The sequence below is a fragment of the Neovison vison genome, chromosome 12 (assembly GCF_020171115.1).
Source record: "Neovison vison isolate M4711 chromosome 12, ASM_NN_V1, whole genome shotgun sequence".
In the NCBI taxonomy this organism is placed as follows: Eukaryota; Metazoa; Chordata; class Mammalia; order Carnivora; family Mustelidae; genus Neogale; species Neogale vison.
Genome location: NC_058102.1, coordinates 130,219,584 through 130,240,741, shown reverse-complemented (window position 1 = coordinate 130,240,741; position 21,158 = coordinate 130,219,584). Strand labels below are relative to the sequence as shown.

The following is a 21,158-nucleotide window of genomic DNA, read 5'->3' as shown; positions in this document are numbered from 1 at the left end:
GAGAGCAAGAGAGAAGGAGCAGGAACAGGGCAAAGAAAGAGGGAGAAGCAGATTCTCTGCTGAGCAGGGAGAATGATGCAGGATTCGATCCTAGGACCCTGGGATCATGACCTGAGCTGAAGGCAGACACTTAACCAACGGAGCCACTCAGGCACCCCACAGTGTTGTTTTTATAAAAGAGCAACTTCACAGACTCAGACAAAAAGCATGCATAAAATTTTACTAAATATTTTATTTGAACATGTTTAAGCTTAACTTTGTAGCCACTTTTACTCATTATCACTGAAATCTAACAAACGCTCCTTGGAACTTATTTGCCGGTAGAAAGGATGAATCAGAATGTTCAAGACATTCTAAAATTTTGAAGAAGAATCACGCATCCCATTGATCACCATGTATGCCCCCCAAATGCGGCTCTTCCACAGTCCGAGTCCTCAGTACTTCTTTCAATGCTGGGATTGTAGATTACTCTAATCCCATATTTCCTTCCTCTTTTCTCTTGATCCCTCACCTACATATGTCCACAAAGGACTTAGCGCAATGGAAAGTTCTGGGTAGTTTTGTAGGAATTTCTGGTTTGTAGTTCATTAGTTTCTTACTGTCCCCAAAGTGTCATGCCCTCTGGTCGCAGACAAAGCCTACAGAAGTCAACTGGATCGAAATGGCTGCCCCTTTGCCATTCTGTGAAATTCCACCCTCCACGCTGGAATTGGGGTTGGGTTGATTCCAGGCAAATCCATTACAGAAGTGGGGACTTGCTTGGTGCCAGCACAAACTTAGCTTACTTTGGTAGTAAATAAAACAAGTCATTCAACATACACTGAAAATTGAGTGTGTAAATGAAGCAGTGGTGACAGAAAGGGATTCTTGGAGAGACGGTCAGTGTCTCCTTGGTTTGAACTTCAGGGCCACACTGTTGATGCAAAACCTCTGACCACTAGGCCCAGGTCCGTCAGGAAACACATGGCCAAGGTGGGCTTCACACTGCAAAGGAGAGAAGCCTCTGTCATTTCTCCACCGAGACAAAGTTATGTATGTGAAACGAGACAGGTGAACCCCACGTGGCCGCCCCAATCCGGTGTCTGTGTGGGGAAAAGTCCATCCCAGCAGAATGCATGTAGGAAAGGAAAGAATGCAGGGGCGCCTGGAGGCTCAGTCGGTTGAGTGCCCGACTCGGTTCTGGCTCAGGTCATGATCGTACGGGTCCCAAGACCAAGCCCCACGTCGGGCTCCCCACTCAGTGGGGAGTCTGCTTGGGATTCTTTCCCTCCTTCCCTCTCCCCACTCTCACTGTCATGCGAGTGTACATTCTCTCTCTCAAATAAATAAATACATCTTTAAAAAAAAAAAAGAAGTGAGAGAATGCAAGGCATGGCAGCGGTAAATAGTTATCAGTGAGAACGTCAGCAAGGTATTTAACTTAGGCCTTGATTTATTCATCTATCAAATGGGAACTAACAATTACAGTACTTAATAAAGCAGTTGTGATGATTCCTTGATACAATGAATGTAAAGCGTTAATACAATTCCTAGGCTAGACCTGGGAGAGGCTACCTCACAGTGGCTCGGGAAGGTTCTTTCTCTTCCTGACAGTGCCCAGAATCACGGAGAGGGGTCAGAAGCAGCAAGCGCAGAAACCCAGCTCTCTGTGGCGCCTGAGCCGGGGCAGCACCGGGAAAAACCAAACAGACAAAACAACACAAAAAACCCCCACCTGCTTGCACACAACCTCGGTGCGAGTTAATCCTAACGAGGTGTCCACACGCCTCAGGATGCTCGCGTCTCTTTCATCAGAGCCAGACGCCCCGTGCGCCTCGGAAAACGCAGGCCACCCGGAGCCGGAGCAGTACTTGTGGTCGGAACTGTGGAAGACATTCGGACCCTGCAGCTGCCGAGACGTTATTCACACACAAAGAGCATTTTATGCCCCAACTCCTTTTTCCACCCAGCAGGGTCTGCTCCCCTGTCTCCTCTGCCAGATCTCCAGGCCAGTCACAGCAGCGGTCCGTTCATGGGAACGGTGTCCACTGCATTTTCACTACCAAACACGTCTCACCGTCGTCAAAGGACCTCTTGTTCCTTTGATGCTGAAGGCTTCTCTCTCCATGTCTGACAAGGACCGAGAAACACTAGGGTCTTTGTGACCTGTGATGCATATTAGGAAACCCAGATCAAATCCAAGGGCTCCACACGTAGGAAAGGGGGAAACGGAAATGTGACACTCGTGGTCACAGGAGGGCATGAAGGTCTGGGCCCAGCAGCGGGAGGCCTGATGAAACGCCCCCTGTCAGCAGCGGGCCCTTCGGGCTACCTGCCTGGCTACGGGGATTCCAAAGCTGCCTCTGCCCTTTCTTAGCTGGGCGACACTGGGCAAGCTCTGTACCCGCTCCAGGCCTCATCCGTAGCACGGGGCTGAAAGGACCCATGCTAGGGAGATGTCTTGAGGATTTACAGAGATACTCTGTGGGCACAAGGTAAGTGCTTGTGAACTTTAAGTGCACGATGATCATTAGTCAAGAAGCCCGGGCATCTGAGCCAGTCGCGGCAGTGCAGGGACCCTTCTGGGCATGTCCCACAGGAACTCGTGATGCTGAGAGGGCCAGGGGCACCTACGAGAGGAGTGAGAGAGCAGCAAGCGAATCCACTCGCCACAGACCTACCCTCCAAGCACTCTGAAGGGGAGCTCCCTTAAAAGGCACTATGGACTCTGAAAAACAATCTGAGGGGTTTGAAGTGGCGGGGCGGGGGGAGGTTGGGGTACCAGGTGGTGGGTATTATAGAGCGCACGGCTTGCATGGAGCACTGGGTGTGGTGAAAAAATAATGAATACTGTTTTTCTGAAAATAAATAAATTGGAAAAAAAAAAAGGCACTAGGAGAATAGAGTGAAAGCTTTTTAATGGCAGGGGGACAGTTCTTTCTCTAAGGAAGACGGAGAGAAATGCATTGTAAACTCCGCAAAAACAAAAACAAAAAAACAACCCCCCCAAAAAAAACTCCAAAAAGCTGGGCAAAGAGAAGGAAAAATAGCAAATACTCCAATCCAGAGGCTAAGAACACAGAAGGAAGCTTGATTTAGAGCAGAAAGTCTAGTGTGACGTAGTCATTCTCAAACATTTTCATCTCAAGACTGTTGTACACTAAGAAAATTACTGAGGCCTTCTTCCCTTTACATGAATTATGTGTATCGATGCTTAACAAATTAGAAATTATAACAGAATTTAAAAATATTTCCATGTTGTTATTTTTAAAAAATAATAAATTCATTACCTGGTAAATGGTTTTTTTCAAAATGAAGAGTTGCATTGTTTTACAATTCTGCAAATCTCTGTAACGCCTAGCTTAAAAAAGAAAAGGCAAGTGACTCTTCATATGTGCTTCTGCATTCAATCTGCTGCAATCTTATTTTGATTCAAGTATAGAAAGAGGACGTGGCCTCATGGGCGCCTACTTAGAAAAGAGAGGGCCTTGTAGATCCCCTAGAAAGGTCCCAGGAACTTCCGGGGTCCTCAGACCAGGATTTTAGAACTTGGAGGAGTAAAGGCCTTGACTTCTAAAAGGCTGGGGCATGACTCCCGGCTCTGATACATCCGTGTGATCTGGGCAAGTTATTCAATCTTTTTAAAGCCTCAGTGCACTAATGGATAGAACATTAATGGTCTTATTACCTTACAAGTCTGCTCAGAGGATTACCTGACAAACTTTCTAGGTATAGTGCACTTAGCAGTGTCAGACATTTGGTATGTAAGTCAGTAGCTACATTTAAAAAAAAAATAATTACAATTAATAACAGATATCCATGAAATTTGAGCAGCCATGGGTCCAATTTTTTTGGAACCTTTTTGAAAGAGTTCAAAACTATTCATCTGAGCCACCCTAGCCCAGGGAAAAACATTTTAAGTATCTTTTAATCATAGCCTTTCCACCCCTTAATGTTACATGCAGCTAGTGATGATTAAAGGCATTTTGATGGAGAACTATGAATATAATAAATTTTTTAATGAATGAATCTAAGACTAATAAAAAGTCATCTAAAATGTTTATGGGAAACAATAAATCTTTATTGATGTAATATACAGAATATGGAGATTTTACCAGGTAATATGAGAGGCCCATCATACACAATTTAAGAGTGGCGATCTAACTCTAAGGCCAGTTTGAAGTTCCAATATAAATATTTAAATGATTAGCAGATTATAAGGCTCTCCCTTGAAAAACTAAAACCATACTGCATCACCTCTTTTCAGATACACTTAAAGGTATTTTTTTAGTTTTTTTTTTTTTGTTACATGTTTTTGTGTTATGTGTTTGCATGTTTGTTCTATGGTTATTTGCTTTGGTTTTGCTTCATTTCTGGAAATTCTACAGCCCCTGAACCAACAACAGAGGCACCTGGTGAGACCTGACACCTCTAACATCTTAGAAGAATTTCCATTCATTTGGAGGAATGGGAACACAGAAGTTTTTCACCGATATTGCTTGGTTTCTTAGAACATGTGGGGCAGCCGGGGGTTATGTAAAAGGTGAGAAACATCATCAGGCTCTCAGATCCCCTCTACTCTAAAGACAGGCAGGAGCATGAAAGATGTGGACCCACAGTTTATTTTAATAAATACTTCCAGAGCTGGTATACAGGGGTGGGGGTGGGGAGAGAAGAAAGGGGGAACACAGGAAGGAAGGGCAAAGACACAGAATTCCAAGGTTAGTAAAGCAACAGTCTGGAGTCCCCAGGGGAGCGATGCCATCCTACGAGTGTTCCTGTCCTGAAACCTTGGCTCCGAGGCCTCTGGTGTGGAGAGGAGGCGTGTCTCCCAGAACACGCACCATGGTGGTTGGGTTGTGAAGGCAGCGTTGTTGTGGGCAGCAGGGTGCCTAACAGCCCAGAGGCAGTGGTCCCACATCTATTAGACTCCTGGTTGACCAACTTTTCACCTCATTTTGACTCTACCTATACAAGCATTTGTAGGGATGTTTATTTTTTTCTCCACCCTGCTCGCTATTATTAAGGCTGGACACTGGGGATGGGTGGGGGTGGGAGTGGGGGGGGGATGAGAGGCAAAACAGGAAAATATTCCTAAGACTACCCTCTTGAATGGAAGCATGCTCAGGAATATAATCTCCACTTACCGCTTCTCATTAACCGGCACGTATTCGCAAGAATTCCTCATTATCAAAGACTGATCCATACACATGGCCCAAAGAAGGTTCTCCCTCTAAGAACTGTTGCTCTCATGTACTGAGTGCTTGGCGTGTGCCAGGACCGGCCCGGGTGCTTCTGCACGTGTTACCTCAGAACTCGGCTGATCCTCTCAACAGCTTGCTGAAGTCAGGACGGCTACCATGTTGCCACGTTCCAGGTGAGGAAATCAAGGCATGGACCGGTTAAGAGACTTGCCTAAGGTCACACAGCAACGGGGCCAGGTACACCCAAGCACCCTAGCCACTCTACTCTACTGTCTGTCCTATAAACAAATGCATCTATAAGAAGAGTTTGTTCTGGAACATAGAAGATTCTTATAAATATATTCTTATGTCTCCCAGTCTCAGAGTAGCAGCAATAGCAGCAGGAAAATGGAACCGAAACTTATACCACAGTCCCTAAGAAAAGAAAATAGAAACTTTTCAACTGAAACTAAATGATTAAAAAAGAAACAAATAGGCTGGTGAACTGGCAGCTCCAGTATACCGGTCTTTAGTCGACTTTTGGAGAATTGTCTGGTTATCCTGTTAGTCTCGACTGCTTCACTATCTCAGTGACCTGCAGCTGGTCACTCAATTTCCTTACTTTGGACTAGCCTTGTACTAATACAGTAGCCACTGGTCACATGTGGGCTTTGGGGTTTAAATTAGTTAAAGTTAGGTAAAATTAAAGATTCATCTTCAAGCAACATTTTGAGTGCTCAAGAGCCACATGTGGCTACCATAGTAGATAAAGCAGATATAGAACATTTCCATGATCATAGAAATTTCCACTGGACAGAGCTTTGTGCTCTGGTCTCAGGTTCCACCCTGCTCCAACATTCTGTGATTCCATGACTGGCTGCTGTGGTGAGGGGATGGTGGGCACTGGGTAGGAAAAGGTCTCAACTTTGCCAGTATAGAAACCAGAGCACGAACGACATGGAAAAATGAAGAATGCTAAGTAGAAGGATGCTCTTATAAGAATGACTTCTCATCTTCTGTTTTCACAGTCCAAAGATAGGAAAGAACATCTGCCTGGTTACCACAGTGTGACAAGGTGGTCCTTTACATCTTCACATTGTACACCTTTTTTTGACTAAAAGCAGGTTGGCCAAGGTCCTGTTTCTCCTCTTTAACAGAACCAAAGGTCAAGGAATAGCTAATGTCTCAGAAATATGTGTCCCACATTTTACGATGTTAAGATTAAGCTGCTTCTCTTAGATCTCCCAGGCCATCCCGGGCCAACAGCTATCTTAGATGTCTACACAACAGCCACTGATCCAGTGAGTGAATCTGAGCAAAGACCTGCCCTTCCCTAGGCATGAGGGGAATCAATCCCAATTGTTCCCCATCCCTGCAGGTGGGGTCTGGTTTTCCAAATTTGGCCTCCATTAGTGGCCAGCAGCCCAAGAAAGCCTGGTCTGCTCAAAGCCCAGAGGACGTAATGAAGCACTTCCTAATGGAAGATTCACAGAGCTGGCTTGATTTATATTTTATTCTAAACCAATTTAGAGTTGATGCAGAAGAAAGGAAAATATCTTTGAAGTTCTGAAAACAGGACTTCAAAGATGTTTTCCTTTCTTCTTCATCGAATCTACTTTTTTTAGACTGTTTCCTGCATGTCTAAACAAAAAAGCCTTTGTTGAGAGATTTCAGATCCTGATTGACTTAAAAGAGGCTTTGAAATCAAGGGACAATTAAATTTACTTTTAGCTATATAGAAGAGGGCATGGTATTCACTACTGTCAAGCACTGTGGGGAATCTATTCTCATAAAATTCTACATTTCCCAAATTAAATTATAAACCCATTTTCCCTTGGAGAGATATAGTTTTAATCACATGGCCAAGCAAATACAATTATGGTTTAGATTTCTTTAAATACTTGCCCAGGAAAAAATTCTAATAGCATTATCTTAAGGTGCTTACGAAGTTTTATTTGTTTGCTATTTCTCGGGAAAACAGGAAGAAAGAATATAGGCTAAGAAGTCTCAACTGCTCTAAATGCTGGAAATAATCAAGAGGGGCAAGTCCTTTTTAGAAATAGCTCTCCTTAGAGCAGCCATGCCAAATGAGGAGGGCAATTAAAAACAACACGGGCATGTTTTTATCCAAGGCTTCAAATGAGACAGAGCTGTAAGAAATCTAGAGGTTTCTTCTCCTCCAGTACCTCTCTCGAGCCTTACCTGAAGAGTGGGCTGTCACAGCATACACAGTGATACATTCCTGACTCCTTGTTATTCAGATAGGCTCCACTGAAAGGCTGAAAGTAAATTAGACAGATCAGGTGTAGGCTTCTCATAACACCAGCAGGAGATGATACAGCAGATTTAAATCCAAGATTCGGTCCCCAAATAAAGGAACTTTTGTACTAATTTGACAAAGTCCAAATATCACTGGAGAGGAAATTATAACCCGCCCAATGAAGCAGCCTTGTAGGGTTATCACAACCCGGCCTTTATGGTGCCAAAAATTCAAATTATGACATTAATAATGCTTTGCATTTATATACCACCTTTCATCCAAGAACATCAAAGTCTGTGGAAAAGTGAGAGAACACTCCTCTGGATTGTGTAAAATCTCAGTCCTCATCTCAAAGGAGTTAATACCATAGGAATCCAGTCCACTGTCTAAAACACTGTGAAATCTCCAATTAAAGACAGAATATGAATACATAAAACGGATAGCTCTGTGGGCTCATGGTTGTGCCTTTAACATGCCTCACATCATGGTATTTAGGACATGACATAGTTAATAAATGTTTAAATAATGACTTAGATTATCCCAGTACTGAAGCTACTACTTAGATGAAATTATCTCATTAACTGTGGCTTAAAGAGTTTGTAAGTTTTCAAAGGTCTCCCCGAAATACACAGGAGACTTGAAGCAATGAATCTGCCAAGTCAGTACCTTTCAAAATGCTATTCTGAAAACTGGATTTCATTGTTTTTTGTTTTTAATTTATTTTATTTTATTTATTTGACAGAGATCACAAGTAGGCAGAGAGGCAGGCAGAGAGAAAGAGAGGATCCTGGAAGCAGGCTCCCCACCGAGCAGAGAGCCCGACTCAGGGATCGATCCCAGGACCCTGAGATCATGACCTGAGCTGAAGGCAGAGGCTTTAAACCACTGAGCCACCCAGGTGCCCTGGATTTCATTGTTAAAAAAAAAAAAGAAAAAAGAAAGAAAGAAAGAAACAGAGATCTTCTTGCCCAATTCCTTCTGTTAAAGTAAATTAAAAGGAAAAAAAAACCCTCAACAGCAACGAACCTCTGATACAAGCCAACCACGGAAGATCCACGACCTGCTGGCAAGCCCTATCCCATTTTAGGGGATGAAAGAGAAGCCAAGGCACAGAATGGGTCACCAAGTCACAGAACTGACTTAAGGAATGAGCTGGACTCTTCTGACCTTTCTACATTTCCCAACTCAACAGATTCCCAGGTCAAACATTCACTCACATTCCCTGTGGTAGTATTAACAGCACATTTTCAGTGAGCCGTATGATGGACAATTTCAAAATAGCCCACTGAGCCTACCATCTGGGCACACTTGGACGCTTTCCCTCTCTAAAGACTCTAAACTTAGCTGCAGAAATCTGAACAGTGGAAGCTGGTCTTTTTATGGCTTTTTCCCTCGATGCCGGCTCCCAACCTTGGCACAAATCGGCATCCACCACAAAGTTCCACCGGGTCCCAGGTGGGAACCTGGGCTAACGGGACTCATGTGTCAAAGGGCTACCCGTCCTGAAGCTGATCTGGAAAGTCTACTCCTAGGATGCAGACAGTCTGACAAAATTCAAAATATAATTTGGTCATTGCAAGGGATGGACGGACAGAGGAAGTAACAGGTGACAGTTATCACAGTAAAAATAAATAAAAAGGAATCCTTAGCTGAGGAATTTCATGAAGTGACATTTTTTCACAGCCTCCTAATTTCCTAATGTCTCCCTCCTCCTCCCTCAGTTCTGTGGAAGTCCTGTCATTTTTTTAGAGCCAAACTCAACTTCTATCTCAATTGTTCATTCTCATATTTACTTGAAAACCTAGTACATACCCAGTGCTGGTCTAGGAGTTAATGTTACAGAGGTGGGGAGAGAAACCAGAACTGAACTGGCCAGCACCTTAATTTTAGACTTCTCAGCCTCCAGAACTGTGAGAAATATATGTTTGCATTTATACATAAACGTCTGCTGTTTAAGACCTTCCGTCAGGCTACGGTGGCCCAAAGGCAGTCTGCCTGGACAATGGGGCTTCTCCCTCCTCTGACCTGGTCAGTACAACATACCTGCCGGAAACAGACGGCATACTCAAAGAGGTGATTTGCAGATAATTTCATACAGAATGATTTACAAAGGTGGGGACAGGACCAACAGAAACCAGCAAGGGAGGATGAAGCACTGGGAGGGCCAGGGGCTCTGAGAACACTCACCTATGAGGCCCATGGGACAAAGAGAGGGGCAGTTACCAGAGCCTGTCGGCCGGCGGGAGCTACAGCCTGCACTAGAGGACCCTGGGTCCCGATTTCCCTGTCGTGTCCTCTGACCGTGCTGACGTCATCCACTGGCCAAGCCTGAGCAGTAGCCGGAAGGGAAGGGGGCATGTTATTCTTCCTGGAGCCCAGAGCAGAGCGAACAGCAGAGCGAAGCATGTGGAGAGCAGATCTGTGGGGCGCCCAGAGGAAGGCCTGCAGGAAACCCGCCTTCAACCGATATTTGACTTTGAGCTGTTGCGCAGCGAGGCTATAACCCCCGTTTTTGTGTCTGGCAGGGTGCGCACGCTTTCACTGCTGCCTGACCAAAACGTGTGCGACTGAATTCTCAAGTTTGAGTTACCAAATAGAAAACTGAGATGTGTTACTCCCCTTATGTTAGCCAGGCTTACAGTGGGTTCGGCACCATTCTAGAAAGTTACATGTGGACATGGACCAACTGAAAGGGATTATAACATTACTTAAAATAATGGAAGACGCTCATCCTGTAAGATGGCCAAACGCGCAGAATACACTGCACCATCTGTTTGAGAATCCCACAGACTTATTCTCCTCAACATCTGTCAGCTCATCTCCAGGCTCTGTACATATACCAAACCCCGCCGGGCTGTGTCCCTGGGAAGGGGCTGGCTTAACTCTTCTGGGGTGTACTCCGTGTACTGCACACGGAGCCTCACACGTGGCCCCCAACCACCTGCGGTAGCGAGCGTTTCTCTTTCCCTAAGAAGCATCATGAAAGTCCCACCCACAAGAGGTTTGGAAAAATACCAGTACTTTGCAAGAATCTGGGGGATCTGCTGCCTAACGACGTTAGCATCAGAGAAGCGGGGGGTGCGCCGTGACGAGAGGGCCACACGCACACGGTCTGAACTTTGCGGGGACTGCGAAAGAAAAGATAAATTCTCTACAGCTTTGCAAAACCGCTGTGGCCCACTGCCTGGGGCCCGCCTCCCGAGCCAGAATGTCTAGTAACAACGTCCAACGGCTCCGTTCCAATGGTTATATTTGGGTCTAAGAGAGAGGACTTGTGAAGAAGCGCTATGCTGGGAAAACAGAACTATAATGAGGAACCACTCAGGGCAATTCCCTCTAGAAAGGAACGAAAGCCGAGCTTCTTGAATGGCGCTTAAATATCATTAGCGCCTCCCAGCCTGCCCTCCCTCAGCATTCCCAGAAACGTGCTCTCTGAGCACCGGCTCTAGCGGGCCACCGTGTGCGGTGCCAGAGCTGTCCCTGGACGGCAAGGGCTCTGCAGGGAAAGCGCTGGGAAAAGCGAGCCTGGCTTGGGGCTGAGAGAAGGCTTCCCTGAGCCCATGGGATTGGGACTGAGGGCTGAGAGGGAGGTCTGAGCAAACGCGGCGAGGTGAAGAGGAGAGAAGGTCACAGGGGCGAGGGCCTTGGGGAGAAGGGAGCCCAGGGCATCTGAGAGCTGAAAGAAGGGCGGCGTGCTCGCAGTGTGGGGAAGAAAAAGAAAAACAGCCAGACTGAGGATGGGGGCACAAGGCAGGGGGCAGAGCCTCCAGGGCCCAATAAGCCATTTGTAAACCTTCTTCTTAACCTTGGAAGTGTGGGAAGCCCCTGAGGGATTGTTAGCAGTGGGGGGATGTGGCTGGATTTGTGATTTTTAGAACTCTTCTGCCTTTTTTTTCTAAGATTTTACTTTCGTGACCCAGAAAGAGAGAGAGAAAGAGAGAGCGAGAGCACACAGGGCACAAGATGGGGGAGCCCAGGATCCCAGGATCATGACCTGAGCCAAAGGCAAACACCTCACCCCTGAACCGCCTGAGTCACCCAGGGCCCCCCCCTTGGCCACCTTGTAGAGAGCGGCAGCCGCATAGCGGAGGCTGCACATGCCGTCCCCCCTGCGAGAGGGGACAGGAGCAGAGCAGCTGGAGGGTTACGGAGGAGGCAGAAGAGGCCTCGGGGTCTCCTACAAGTGGATGGAGCCCGGTGCCTGAGAGGGCCCGGTGCCCGGGAGGGCCAGAGTGGTGGAGGGGAAGCAGGGGTGAGGGCTTCTGCAGCTGCATCTATCCCAACCCGCCCTCCGGCCCCCCCAACCCCCCCCCCCAGCCCCGACACTATCATCGGGGAGCTTACTGGTTCGGTCCCTTTTTCCTGAGTGACATAGAACTGCTCTGGAGTCAGCTTCCTCCGCCATTCGCCCTTGCTGAGGGACGGCTCATGCTTCGTGAGAGAACCTGTGTTGTTCAAGAGGAATTTTTAAAAAATTAAAACAAAAAGGCACAGTGACATTTTTTCTTTAGCTTCTCTCCTGAAGTGCACGGCCACGGGCAGCACGAGGCCGCCCCTCTCCTAGTCCACAGGGGCCAGAAAGCTCCAGTACAAAATGCTTCAATCGACTCATTAGTTTCACAAGAAAGAAGCAGCAAGCAGACAGGCAGTTTTCTGGTTCCACTGGGGCCCAGAAGCTAAAGAGGCGGTTGAAATATGGAATAATGCAGACTAAATTCCCCTCAGGTACCGGGGGGGTAGAAATTGATCCTCCTTCTATTACTACGCTCAGAGGAGTATTTCCTGTTGGGATACGGCTGGGAGCAGCAGTGATGGAGAGGAAAGAACCCTGAGCTAGTGGGTTATTAAACTCTTCTCCTTGGCTGGTTTAGAAAAATCTCTCTGATTTTGTTTGTCGACGGAGGTCTTTATTAAAAAAATCTTCTTGTGTGGAACAAAGGGGAGACTCCTAGAGCTGATGCCCCTAAAAGGAAATGGAGACCGACCAGAATCTATTCCAATGCCTCGATCTTACTCCCCTTACTCCAGTGACTGTGAACAAAGCAGCTGGGACAATACTCTTTTTCGCCAAAGGGGAGTAGGAAGCCTGACTTATAGAATCAGTGTTTCAAATCATCTAACACTAAAAATTGGAAAGGATATTATAATCTGTCCACCTTGACTTACAAATGAGAAAATAAGAGGGCTGGAGGCTTAGTAAGCTGATCACAGCAACAAAGATGAAAGGTTAGACTTGTGGTATCACCATGAAATATGAAACGTGTCTGAAAATCATATTTGAAATTCATTTTTGGTTACCAAGAGAAAGTCCTGAATTATCTTTTAGGTAAAAAAAAAACTTCTTTCTTCACTGCTAGCTCATAATACTATACAATATGGTATGTTCAGGATTGTATATTATTGATTGCTGATGGTTGTTTATATTTTATTAAAAGGTTTTTAATCTGTTAACTATATTAAAAGTTGTCCTTTCTTAAGGACTTTTTACAAGGACATGGGAATTTCCTGTTTACTCTAGAAATACACCTCTGAAATTGCCTATGAAAATATAGCTCAGGTACACACAATTTTTCTGGAACTCATTTCTTGGGGAGCAAAGCAAAATGCATTTATGTGACAATTATTATTGCTCAGTCCCTTTCAGAGGTACCAGGCAGAATGACAAGTAATAAATGGACAAGGAATGATAAATCTTTTATTTTTATTTAAAGGTTTTATTTATTTATTTGAAAGAGAGAGCCAGAGAACACAAGGTGGGGGAGGGGACTAGCAGAGGGAGCAGGAGAAGCAGGCTCCCCACTGAGCAGGAAGGCCAATGTGGGGCTCCATCTCAGGACTCTGGGATCATGACCTGAGCCAAAGGCAGACACTTAACCTACTGAGCTATACCCAGGTGCCCGGTATGATAAACCTTTTAAAAATCTTTATAATCACTAAAATAATAACTAATTCAAGTAAGAATCAGGGGATTCTACAACCCTGGGTGGGAGACTGTTTTAGAATGGAAGAGCCACACATTTTCAAAATATTACTAATAGCAAAGGAAGAAAAGGTACCTTTACAATGAAAAATGAACAAGTCATCACCTTAACCAAGTAAGCCATGTTAGCATCACCGTCAGTGGGCCAAGCCAACATCGTGTGCCTCCGTGTGTGACGCACTGAAGACAAGCACCCCCCCGGCCTGCACCCCTGCACTGCAGCCATTCTCAGAGAGGCCACTGAGGACTTCTCAGTAAAACCCAGAACACGGCGTCCTTCTCTCTCATTTCTCCGTAGTATTGACACTCGACATTCTCCTGTGGTAGCTTTTATTTCCCTTGGCTTCCATGGCACCCAATACTCTTGTCTCTCCTGTTATTCCTTGTCAGCATCCTTCCTCAGCCCCACTCCCTCTAGCCATCTCCCAATACTGGTGTTCTCCAGATGGATCTATTGCCCTAGGCTCGCTTCTATCACATCACACCTGGCCCTTGAGTGATGTTATCCAATGAGTAGCTTACAGCACCATCCACATGATAAGACTCCCTAATCTCTTTTACCCTCCATTCTAGATCTCTGCAGAATTCCAGATCCATTTAAAAACATACCTGGATATCTCAACAAGAATGTCCCATTTCAAACACCACACACAGAAAAACTTCGTGTACCTCTCCTGCCCAAAAGCAAATCAGCTCCTTCTCTCACATGTTCTAGCTCACTGACCCCATGCTTCAAGCCAGAATTCCAGACCATCAACGCATGACTCTTCCCCTTTCCTTGCACCAAGCCATGTGGGTTCTACCTCCTAAGAAACTCCAGGATCCGCTCCTTCTCACCCCTCTGACACTACCATGGATCAAGGCCACCATTATTCTCTCCAGTATTGACGATCACAAAAGTCTCCTAACTTGTATGCTCTCCCCTATTTGCACCACTTCTTTTTTCTCACTGCCCCAAACTGTTCAGTGCTGTCACACTGAGATGAGAAAATATGCCATGTGAAAGCCTAGGAGAGGAGAATGTAGGCAAGAAAAAAAAAACTAGTTAGGGGTGCTTGGCGTGTTTGGTGAGTAGCAGGAAGGCCAGGGGGAATGGGTGGAGTGAGCAGGAAAGTTAGTAGAATTCACAGCAGAAAGCTAATGGGAAGGGGGCAGACCAACGAGAGTCTTGAAGGCTACGCTTTTACTCTGAGTGTAGAAGTCACTGGAAGGCAAGCAGAGGATTGACATGACCTAGTGTATTTAAAAGGATTACTGGCTGATACACTAAAAGAAATTGAAGGAGGACAAAGGTTGCAGCAGGGCACCCAGGACAGAGGACATTTTAATAACCTGGTTGAGAGATGGAAGAGTCCTACGTAGGGTGGTGGCCGTGGTCAGAGGGGTCGCACACCAGATGTATTCTGCTAGCAGAGCTGGCGGATTTGCTGACGTACAAGAAAGAACACGGTCAAGGGGCACTACTCCGAGTTTCTTGGTCCGAGCAGTAGAAGCTGGGGAAGCCTACAGGAGGAACAGGTTCGGAGCCTTGTTAATAAAAATTCAGTATTTTCAAAATTCAATATTCAGTTCAATATTATTCCAATGGAGATATTAAGTAGGCAGTTGGATATATAGATTTAGAAACTGGGGAGAAAGTCCAAGGTGGAAATGTAAATCTGGGACTCCCCAGCATTAGAGTTATTTAAAGCCATGAGCCTGGAAGATTCCCAAGTCAATGACTGTTGAGAGAACAGAGAGGCCCATGGGCTGGACTTGGAGACACTCCAAGATACACGGTTGAGGAGATGGAGACAAGCAGACGGAGAGGTAGGAAGGAAACTGCAAGAATGTGGTGTCCTGGACAGAGAGGACTAATAAGTAGCTACTGGGTTTAGCAATGTGGTGGTCAGCGGAGGCCTGAAAAGGCAGTTTAGGTGGAGGAGAGAGAGAGAGAGAGAGAGAGAGAAAGAGAGGGAGTGTGTGAATCTGACTGCAACAGATTTGATATAGAATAGGAAGAAGGAAAGGGAGACAGGACAAACAGGTAAGTCCTTTCAGGAGTTCTGGAGGTAGCTTGAAGGGGAAGTGAGGTCAAGAGCACTTTTTCGGATGAGAAAGTTCACAGTATTCTAGTATGCTGTTGGGAATGATCCTGCGAAGAGGATAGTATATGTGCTGCCGAAGCGAGCACTTCCCCGCGAAGAGGAAAAATTGATCATTTAGGAGAAAAAGGCGAGAGCTGCGGAGCTGTTCTTGAGCTTGACCTTGGGTAGATGAAATATGGGAGACCAGTTAAATTGTGAAAATTTTATTGACTGTATAAGTCTGAGATAACTATTCAAGGTAACAATAAAAGGGTTTTACAAAGCAATGCCCGCTTAACCACCAACTGAGTGGTGGAAACACTCCGAAATCTTTTCTGGCTGGGTTATCAGGAAAAGGTGTTTTTACTGTTTTAACAGCAAGTGGGCACCTGGGTGGCTCAGTGGGTCAGACTCTGGATCTCAGCTCAGGTCTCAGTTGCAGGGTGGTGAGATCAAGCCCTGCATTGGGCTCCACGACAAGTGGGATTAGAACTGGTTTTAATGGATGTAACTATGTGTTGAATCATAAGGGAAATGGAAGGCATTCCGTTTTTGAAAGTTTAAAAGACAGAGAGATGTGTGTATATTTTGTAAGACTTCAACAAAGGGTAAGATCTGGCCAGTGCCAATGTGTAGGCATGACCTAACTGGGATTGTTCACACAAAGGCCACCTCAAACAGTGGAAAAACAATGAAGGCAAGAGCAAGATTTGCAAATAGGATGTGATTCCTCCTCCCAGAATCTAACTGGTCTTGAGGGGAATGTGTGTAAACTGAACCCTGGCTATCAGTGACATCTGTTAAGGAAAAGGAGTAACAGAGGACCGTGATAAAACATTTTCTTTACCCTTCGAGTGCCTGTCCGGCCATGCCGCTCTTGGCTTTGGCAAAGATCTTGCATTATTTCTACAGATTTCTAAGAGGAAAACTGACTCTTGGTACTAAGATTGGGAATTATAATCTGGAAAGCTGCTATTATCTTCCCTTCCTTTTGGGGAGGAAGTAGAATGGATTAGAGAGAAAAAAAAGGGATTGTCTCCTGGAAGCCTGGTCCTTAGTATCTTACCACATGCAGTACAATAGTGGACACCAGAGAGTGGGAATTCAAGAACGGGGAAATTCAGCAGGACGCCCACACTCCAGCTTTAACCTAAAGTCCGAGACCCGGATGAACCCCAGCTCCCTTTCCAACTGTTCTGTATTTTACTACATGTATCAGACTGATTACTTGTTTTTGATACTCCCGTTCTCTTTTTTTTAGCTTAAAATTTAAAACTAATATTTAAGTTGTTAGATGGAAGAATCACTCCTTTATTTAGATCAGAAAGTACATTTCTCATGGCTCCTCTAATCCTCATCAGTACGTACCTTTTACATGATGTGTATGAAAGGCTTCATAGGTAGGTAACAATTTCCAGACTAGTTGCTCTTGGAGCACCAATTATGCAAATTTAACTGTAAATCTGCCAGCCTGGAACACTCTGCCTTGATAGCAAAATGACCAGTGGTCAGCTGGGGGCAGCGTGTATGTGGTCCGCATTTACAGAGGGTTCTGTAACCACAGTGTTATGGGTTGAACTGTGTCCTCCCAAAATTCATATGTTGGAAGTCCCAATGCTCAGTACTTCAGAATGCAACTATATTTGGTGACATGGCCTTTAGAGAGGTAAGTAAGGTCAAACGAGGTCACACGGGTGGGCCCTAATCTATCTGGCTGTATTTTGGAGACGGGGCTTTTAAAGAGAAGATTATGTTAGCATGAGAGTGTAAGGATGGGCCCGATCTGACCGGTGTCCTTATAGGAACAAGAAGAGACTCGAGCGGTGCGTGAGCAGAGAAATGGCCAACTGCAAACCAGACAGAATGCAGGAGAAACCAACCCTGCTGGTACTTTGATCTTGAACTTCCAGCCTCCAGAATGATGAGAAAAAAATGTCTGTGTTTCAACCTTTTAGCCTGTGGTATTTTGTTGTGGCTGTTCCAGCCGACTAATATACTATGCTTTAGGAAACAACTAAATTCTGAAGGAAAACTACATTATGCATAAATTCTGATGGTTGTACCAATCAACAACTTGGTACCTGTACATACAACATACAACAAGTGAGAACTTCGACATGAGTAAGGTCACTTGGCCACCAGTGGCCAGAGAACTCTCAGCATTGGTCTTTGCATTCTTTTGTGTACAACTGGGGTGTTTTCCATCCTCAGCCCACATCACCTGGTCCTTTTGGGGCAGGATGTCTTCCAGATTCCCTCTGTATTCTCTTGCTATCTTCACTATGAAAAGATTTGGTTGCTCTCGCTATTGTACTGGACAGCTATACAGCTTTTCTTTGAACTATGTTTTGATAAACTCAGGTTCTTTTGGGTTCCTTTCTCTCTTTGTGCTGTGATTAGCATAGTTTGTCTTCTTGGTCATATATTATCTGAGGTGGGCTTACATCTTCTCTCATCTTTAAAGAACACCGTCTCGGGGCACCTGGGTGGCTCATTTGGAGAAGCGTCTGCCTTCAGCTCCGGTCACAATCCCAGGGTCCCAGGATCAAGCCCTGCATCAGGCTCCCTGCTCAGTGGGAAGCCTGCTTCTCCCTCTCTCACTCCCCCTGCTTGTATTCCCTCTCTCGCTGTCTCTCTGTCAAATAAATACACGAAATCTTAAAGAACACCCTCTCTTGGTCATATGGTCACCTAGCTGCTATACTGCCAAGTGTCACACATACAAACAAGCCTTGTTTCAGTAAATACTTGTTGAGACTAAGGGAATCTATTACAACTGGTACAGAGAGAATCCTCAGCCCACTCTAATTTGCAGACTAGTTTTCTTTCCCAACTCAATGACTGAACTGGTTTAAGCAATGCTCAGGATGGTTTCTGAGCAGAGTATTTCTAGAGTGTTTTCCTGAAACAAAAGTTTTCTCCACGATACTTCTTACTTACCTTCCTCTTTCGGTCTCAACTGAGAGACCTTGCTCTGGTTAGTCTCAACAACAAAATCACAGAGGTTATGCCTCTTGCATAACAGAAGTCTTAGCTCTGTAGAACTGTCCTCCATTACTATCAACATCTTCTCGTTTCTCTCTCAACCTTCCCTAAGTCTATAACATAGGCTAAATGTAGCTACACTTTTGTTCTTTCCATTTATTTATGTAATTATAATTAACATTTATTGTGTGCTTACTAAGTGCCAATCATTGTGATGAAGCATTTTAATTTATTTTTCATTTATTCTGTACAACCCTACTATTATCATTATCCTTATTCTATAGAAGAAAAAAAATAGGTTTAAGCTTACCAAGTTCAGGACGTGCCCAAAGACATATAGCCAGGAAGTGGTACTATCAACACCAAAGCCCTTAGACACCAAACTATTACCTATGTATAATTTTTTTAAACATTTTTTAAATTTTATTTATTTATTTGACAGGCAGAGATCACGAGTAGACAGAGAGGCAGGCAGAGAGAGAGGAAGGGAAGCAGGCTCCCTGCCGAGCAGAGAGCCCGATGCGGGGCTCGATCCCAGAACCCTGGGATCATGACCTGAGCCAAAGGCAGAGGCTTTAACCCACTGAGCCACCCAGGCGCCCCCCCTATGTATAATTTTTAATGGTTGCCTAATGGTTTGCTGAGTTGAACTTCTCTGGTTTACTCAAGCATTCCTTAACTGATAGACATCTGGGTTATGGCCAGTTTCTGGTTCTTAAGAGTGGTGCTGTTAAAAACATCTTTGTACACATAGCTTTGTTCTTTTGAATTATTTCCTTAGAATAAGGAAGGGAGACACCCCCCAGGGAGGGGGTGTCTGATAAGTTACACAGCTCCTGTTATGTATTAGAGTCTGGTCAAATTTTAAATGCTGCTGAAGAACTTAAGTTCCTAAGGCAATTCATTAGGATTTTTCTGACAACACCAGTACAAACATAAAGGACAAGCTTCCATTGAAACCACTATCCTATAAAGGGGAATGAGGAGAGCTCCAGCCCACAAGTATGATGTTTCCTTTGCCTGTGGTTCTCAGAAACAAAACAAAACAAATAATGCTTGACACACAGTAGGTATGCAACAAATATCATTGGGTTGGCTGGCTAGGACACCAAGAGATGCTGAAGGCCATGATTGGAAGTTATGTTGGATCAGCCACTCCTACACACTGCCTGTGCTTTTATTGATTTAAAACTACATTTTGAAAACTTCAGGGGATGAAAAGAATTCTAAGTTGACTAGACACATTTTCAGACAAGATAAGTATCTTTAAATTTCTTCAATGGACACATAACAATCAGATTCAGAGATGGGACTGCTGGGCAGTTGCCCATGAAGCCAATGCACAGGGAACACTAAATTATCCTGAAATGTATCTGAAATACAGTGCCATTGACACAGGTGTCCACAGGCGACTCCATACTAAAAGGTGAAACGCAAATGTAATCCACCAAAGGAGCCAAAGGCATTTCGAAGAAACACACACACACACACACACACACACACACTTTTCCCTGTCTCAGCCATTGACGAACAAAGACTATCAGTCTAAAAGGGAACAAGTTAATAGTCCACACGTCTCCCTGGGGCCGGGACACACACATAGAAATGTAAGGGACACACACAGGAAGCAAATTAACAGGAATCCAAAGCCTGAACTGCTTGCTTCTCACCTGGGAAAAGAAGCACGCAGAATTTAAGAGGGATACAGTGTTAAGAGATCACGGGCCATTACAGGAGGGAGCGCACGGTGTCGGGTCGCTGCCCTAACCACCGGGATTGTTCGCCTGGAGTCCGGGGATAAACACCAGGGGCTCCTGAGCCCGACATTTTACAGGGGATGGAAGTCAGTGACAACCACCCACACCCCCTCTAACTGTACATCCCACCGTCCTGGACGGCAAGGAGGGGCGGGCACGGGCGCCCCAAGAAGTTTCTAGAGAAGGAAGCGCCAGGTGCAGAACCAGCGCTCGGACTCCCTAGTCCAGGCCGTTGAAGTAAAATCGAAAGCCAGGAGGCGGTGGAGGGGCTTGAGCGGTCTGCGTCCTACCTGGGTCCTCGGGATCGGCCCCCGAGCCACCGCTGCCGGCTCGACCCCTCACGGCCCGCAGGGGCGCCCCTCGAAAGGGCAAACGCCAGAGCGCACGGAGCAGGTGCGCCATGACGCCGCGCGTGGGGGCCCCGCAGAGCGTACGCACGCCGTCCCTTTCCGCCCCGCCTCCCTCCCCGCGCGCCCCGCCTCCCTCCCCGCGCGCCCCGCCTCCCTCCCCGCGCGCCCCGCCTCCCTCCCCGCGCGCCCCGCCTCCCTCCCCGCGCGCCCCGCCTACCCTTGCCTCTCCTCCTGCTTCTCTCCTCCCACTCCTTCTAGGATCCCTGCCTCCCCTCTCCCAAGTCCTGCCACCACCCAACTCTCCCAACTCCTGCCACCACGCCTACCCCTACCGGCCTCCCCTTGACCCTCCCCCTCTCCCTTGCCCACCTGCTTGCTCTGGCGTGCCTACCACCTCCCCAGGCTTCTCCCTCGGCCCTTCCCTCCACCACCCCTTCCCTACTCCATTTCCCACCCCCCCCAGCCCAAACACTGATCTGTTTTACTTAGTTAGCAGTTGGTAGAATTGTATGTATTGTAGAACTGTAGATTATTTTTGCATTTTCTTGAGGTACATATAAACGGAATCTTTGTTCATGCTGAGTAGTATTCCATGTAT

At 45.9% G+C, this 21,158-nt stretch overlaps 1 protein-coding gene across 1 annotated transcript; it reads right to left on the bottom strand.

Moving 5' to 3' along the window:
• Positions 1–212: 212 nt before the first annotated feature.
• MSRB2 (methionine sulfoxide reductase B2) lies at positions 213–20,620 on the bottom strand. The gene is made up of 5 exons (XM_044227952.1): positions 20,501–20,620; positions 11,767–11,867; positions 7,365–7,441; positions 1,715–1,862; positions 213–984 (listed from the first exon to the last, which is right to left on the bottom strand). The coding sequence occupies exons 1-5, from the start codon at positions 20,610–20,612 to the stop codon at positions 880–882; spliced, it is 543 nt and encodes a 180-aa protein (XP_044083887.1). The 5' UTR covers positions 20,613–20,620; the 3' UTR covers positions 213–879.
• Between the last annotated feature and the right edge of the window lie 538 nt (positions 20,621–21,158).

What these genes read in the sequence shown, in the direction of transcription:
- MSRB2 (XM_044227952.1), bottom strand. Translation starts at nt 20,612, where the DNA reads ATGGCGCACCTGCTCCGTGCGCTCTGGCGTTTGCCCTTTCGAGGGGCG. An exon ending in GGCCGATCCCGAGGACCCAG is followed by an intron (nt 11,868 to 20,500) that starts GTAGGACGCAGA and finishes TGAACAACACAG; the next exon opens with GTTCTCTCACGAAGCATGAG. An exon ending in CCGAGGTTGTGTGCAAGCAG is followed by an intron (nt 985 to 1,714) that starts GTGGGGGTTTTT and finishes TCTCCTTTGCAG; the next exon opens with TGTGAAGCCCACCTTGGCCA.